Below are 5,443 nucleotides of genomic sequence, written 5' to 3' on the forward strand. Positions count from 1 at the left end.
CTCACTGAAGTCTGGCCCAGCCGCCCCCCAGCATGACAGCCGGGGCAGTCAGGCCAGATTTAATGGGACCCAAAGGGGATTGCCATCGCTGAGAGTCAGAAACACCGGCCACTGACCCCCCATCCCTGGACACACACGCCACCCTGTCCCTTCTCTTCCTCACATAGACACCCCCCACCAGCCTGACTTCCCCTCTTCTCCTTCCAGGCATCCCTCATCATCCTGACCCTCCTCTTCCCCTCCCAGGCTCCCCCATCACCCTGACTCCCCCTCTTCTCCTCCCAGGCATCCCCCAATCAGCCTGATCCTCCTCTTCCCCTCCCAGAAACCCCCCACCAGCCGGACCCTCCTCTTCCCCTTCAAGGTGCCCCCCACCATACCACCCTGACCTCCCTAGCCCATGAGCCCCTAGACCCATCCCATCCTAGAAGCCTCCACCAGGTAGTTTCCCTACTCTACCCTCCCAGGAGCCCCTGCCACCCCACCCTGGTCCCTGCTCCTTACCCCTCCCTGCTGGGTTTTGCAACTCTCCCCATATAAGTATCCTCTGCAAATTTCATTAGTGTGTCATTTCCCCTCTCTTCCTTATTATTCTTAGCAGTAGCAGCGGTAGCAATGCATTTGGTGATGTGTTCAAAATAAAACAAAAATCTTTTAGTCTTTATTCTATTAGCATGAAGTATTCAAGAAGGGATTTCTACTTGGTAATGATCTGACTTATGATGATCTAGAGTGTTTATAGGCATCACATAGAATGGCAGGTAGATTCTAAGCCATAGAGAGATAAATTCACCATTGTCAGAAGTATCCCAATTCTCAGGCATAGACTGGTCAAATTTCTACCTTGAAGCAAAGACTTAGAAGTGTCTTACCTGCTTCTGTCTGTAGACGAGCTCGTTGAGTGCTCAGGTCATTGATCAGGCGCTGGTGCTCCTCTTCCTTTGTCTTAACCTCACTAAGCTGATCTTCCAGAGTGCGGCAAATCTTCTCAAGGTTTGCCTGCAATATGTGAAATGGACAAAAGGAAAGAGGCTACACAACTGGCTCTGTTGTATTCTGAGATCACATGAGGTGCTAAGCATCTGCAACTCTCATGGACCACAAAACGCTAGCCAGCGTTTAAGAGAGAAAACAGTTCTATAGTAAGGACTTATATCACTAAGACTGCAGGACTTATAGAAGATATGCACCACGATATGTAGTAGTGTGTGATAATGTATTGTCATAAATCATTCAAATGTTATCTCACTTGTTTAAATTAAGGAACAGATTGTCAGTTGAGATGCAGAGTCCTTGATTTTTATTTTAAATCATGATTTATTGCGTATTTACTATTAACAAAACTCAGCACTTTACAGTGATCAGAGGGAGGGAAGGGAGGGCAGAAGAGAAAAAGGCAGGAAAGTAAAAAAGAGTGATGTTGAGATAATTAATCTGTCAGAAGTTTTTAATGTTTTTCTTTTATTATTTAAATTTTAATCATTTAATTAAAGTTTCAGTGTAATAATAATAATAATTGTGAAGGTCTTTCCTGCTAACGTGGTACTAACCTGGACTAATAAAGGTACAGGCCTTTGGATTCCAAGTTTCTTTCCTATCAAAACATTGGCCATTAGCCTTAGACTTTATTCAACCCTGCATTTGGTTCTTATCTTATAAACCAAAAGTACCCATTAGTTATCATTATATTAGTGCCAAAATTACTAAACGCCAACTCATAGTAATACATGTACAGCTCTTACCCTTCTTTTACACCCTGCTTACATGTAAATTTGATATAATTAAATATAAATCCTCTGTTCTTTTCAGCTGCAATAACACTTAGGATAAAGACAGCACTTTCAATACACAGCTTTGTACCTTGGCTTTGGAGACAGTCTCCATGTTACTAGCCAGGTCGTCAATCTCCATCTTCAGTTCACTTTTCTCTTTCTCCAGCTTCTGCTTGACTCGTTGCAGGTTGTCGATTTGCTCCCCAAGCTCTGCTGTGCTGTCCGCGTGCTTCTTCCGGAGGGCGGCAGCTGTGGCTTCATGCTGCAGAGTGGCCTCTTCAAGGTCTCGGCGCATTTTCTGGAATTCTGCCTCACGCTTCTTGTTCATTTCAATCTGAACCGCTGTTGCTCCACCAGCTTCTTCCAGACGCTCACTGATCTCCTCAAGTTCCCTGGAGAGATCACCCCGCTGCTTCTCTGCTTTCGCACGAGAGGCACGTTCAGCCTCTATCTCCTCCTCCAGCTCCTCAATACGAGCCTAGAGAACGACAGGAAACACTAAGACTGTGGATTCATTCTGGGGTCAACACCAGTATGGCTGTCGGCAGAGTTCTGCTGGCATAACACCGTAGAATAGATGCAGCCTACACTGACAACAGGGGATTCTGGTGGCAAGGAAACACCACCTCCCTGAACTAGGATAGCTACATCCAAACCCACTGAGAGAAATTTGGGTCCCTGGTACATCACGTTCACTGTGTTCACCTCTTTCCATTTCACTTTATTTACACAGATGTTAAAGATGTTTTGGGGATCCCCTGAGCTCAGGGCCCTGGTACAACTCTCCCTCCTTTCTCCCTCCTCTCGTCCGCCTACATTGATGGAAGCTTTCTTCCACCAACACAGCTGGTGTGCATCTACACTGGGCAAATCTATGTCAGTCAGGGATGTGGTTTTATCAAACCCCTGGCCGACATGACTATGTCAACCTAACTTAGACCAAGCCTAAGAAAGATGGCTTCCTTTTAACTGAACTCGTTCTGAAGGCCAGAAGAGAAAGAATTAATGACTAGCCTGTAACTCTTTGATCTTCTTCTGCAGCTGGACGCCCAGGACTTGCTCATCCTCAATTTTGCTTTGGAATTGACTGATTTCAAAGTCTTTCCTTTTCACACGCACAAAGAAAAAAAGAGTTAATGCCGGAACAAAATGTATCTGCATGACACCCCCTGCAAACCATACCTACTTCTTCAGTTTTTCCTCCAGCTGCTGTTTATCATTTTCTAAATCCATTGTGGATTCTTGGGCCAGCTTCAAATCTCCTTCAAGTTTCCTCTTCGATCTTTCAAGGTCCATGCGAATCTTCTTCTCTTGCTCCAGCGACCCTTCAAGCTAAACAGAAAAAGACCATAAATTCTCTGCTAACAAGAGCCTAATTTCACACTGGTTTTATTCTCTCAATATGTTATTGTGCCTACATCGTCCACTTGCTGCTCCAGCTTGGTTTTAGCTTTGCTCAGTGTGTTCACTTTGTCCTCTTCTGCCTGCAGGTCATCCAGGGTCTGCTGATGGGCCTCCTGGAGGGCTTTCTTTTCCTTTGTCAGTTTAGCAATGGTTTCATCCAGGACTGCCATCTCCTCAGTGAGGTTTTTCACCTGCAGAGTTAAACAAAGGTAGTTAAAGAAAATGGATACAAAACGTTATTGTTTGTGAACCAACAGTGTCATATTTTAGAATCTTTGTTAGAGATTCTGCCTTATACCTTGTTTTCTGTGGCATGTTTTTCCTTTTCAACCTTGGCCAATGTTAACTCAAGGTCATCAATGTCTTTCTTCAGCTCTGAACACTCGTCCTCCAGTTTCCTCTTTTTGGCTGTCAGCTCAGCGTTCATCTCCTCCTCATCCTCTGCTCTTTCACTCAGCTCCTTAATTTTAGCTTCAAGTTGGATTTTGGTTTTGATCAGCTGGTCACATCTTTCCTCAGCATCAGCCAAGCCATCAGATTCCTACAGTGAATCCATTATTAGGATCTTTTCTAAAAGGTTTTTTTTTTTTACTGGTGTTTGTCTCATAATGACTTTTACTGCATCTTTTATAACATGGAATAGGTATTTTATAGTTATGGTTTTGATGACACTTCCACTTGTAGCTTATATTATCAGTCACTTAAAATTTTCCGGAAAAAAACAACCATTTGGCCTGAAATTTATCTAACTTCAACACAACTCAGAAATGAAAAACAAATATTTTTCAAATATCTGGCCATAAGTGAAGCATCTCTCACCAGTTCATATTTTTGGCCAGAGGAGTTCGCTCTCCCCCTGGGGCACCACTGGGGGCCTTGTGCTCCCCCCTCCTACCCAGCACTGCCACAGGGTACCCTGTGCTCCCACCACCATTGTCCGGGGACGCTGTGCTCCCCACTCTACCAATCCCTCCCTTGCCTGCCCCACCCCCAGAGACTCTGCTCACTGCCGCACTACTATTGGTTAAGAGGATTGTCATTCCATATCATCTCAGCGCTAATTGGTGGAGGCAGAGAAGGGGGCAGGGTGAGTGAGCTCCGGAGAACTCTGGCTCCTGGAAGAGGGGATCTGGCTGCCCAGCATTCAGTCTCCCTCCACTGCCCTGGGGCTGCCTAGGGTGGCCAGACAGCAAGTGTGAAAAATCAGGACGGGGGTGGGGGGTAATAGGAGCCTATATAAGAAAAAGACCCCAAAATCAGGACTGTCCCTATAAAATCAGGACATCTGATCACCCTAGGGCCACCAGAGGAGTTCTGTGCCCCCGCCAATTACTGGGGGGCCGTGTCCCTGCTTTTCCCGCCTTGCACACACCCTGGCTCATAAAGCAAGTACTCAGGGTGCTGCCACCTCTACTTCTGTGGAGGGAGAGAGGGAACCCTACATCCGCCACTGCTGCTCCAGAGGAGAGGAGGCCCTTTCTGCCTCTTCTTCTGGGAAAAGAGGACCTCGTACTGTGGTCACTGCTTCTCTGGGAAGGGAGGAGCCCTGCTGCCACTGCCATTTCAACTGTGTGTGTTGGAGGGGTGGGGGGACCACATCACAGGGCTGGGCTGTGCAGGTGGAGCCATAGACGGCCCCTCGTCATGGTGTGTGTGATGCTCCAGATTGCCTTAATCCAGCCTGGGATGGCAACATCGGTGGCATAATACATTTAAAGGGTACAGCAGATGTGTAAATTCATCAGGGCTTGTGAATACATTGGCACTGTCACAGTAAATTGCCATGGATGCGGCAGGAGTATTTAAAGAGCTTAGCTTTGCTTCTCCAAATTTGCTTGCTCTCACTTTGTTTTAGGGCATGACCTGTCATACGTGGCTGGGAGTATTGTTATTTATTTATTTATTTATTTATACACCGATACTTTATATTTTAAACACAGGGAATATTTTATCTTGGCCAAACACTGATCCCAGTGCTATTAATGGGATGCTTCATGGGAAAGTTGCATTGGGAACTTTCAGCTTGGACCTTTCTACTGTACAATAAGGGTTGAATGCACTGGTGATACTCACAGATTGTACTTGGAGCTGCAGGTCGTTTTTCTCTTGCAGCAGGGTCACCATTTTTTCCTCCAGTTCTTTCCTTTTTGCCTCAGACTTAGCAAGCTCCTCCTTCGTTTTCTCAAACTCTTCCTTCATGTTGGCCATTTCCTTCTCAGATTCAGCACTCTTCAGCAAGGGCTTGATCTTGAAGTACAGCTTCATCC

General features: G+C 45.9%; 1 protein-coding gene across 1 annotated transcript; it reads right to left on the reverse strand.

The window, feature by feature from the left end:
* Window positions 1-872: 872 nt before the first annotated feature.
* Window positions 873-5,441, reverse strand: LOC112111142 (myosin-6-like; the record flags this gene model as incomplete). The annotated part of the gene is made up of 7 exons (XM_026661870.1): window positions 5,250-5,441; window positions 3,475-3,717; window positions 3,191-3,367; window positions 2,959-3,104; window positions 2,787-2,877; window positions 1,861-2,250; window positions 873-999 (listed from the first exon to the last, which is right to left on the reverse strand). Coding segments are annotated over exons 1-7 (1,366 nt in total), but the record flags the coding sequence as incomplete, so codon positions are not given.
* Between the last annotated feature and the right edge of the window lie 2 nt (window positions 5,442-5,443).

The sequence above is a fragment of the Terrapene carolina genome, unplaced genomic scaffold (assembly GCF_002925995.2).
Source record: "Terrapene carolina triunguis isolate 2854851 unplaced genomic scaffold, T_m_triunguis-2.0 Scaffold18542, whole genome shotgun sequence".
Classification (NCBI taxonomy): Eukaryota; Metazoa; Chordata; order Testudines; family Emydidae; genus Terrapene; species Terrapene triunguis.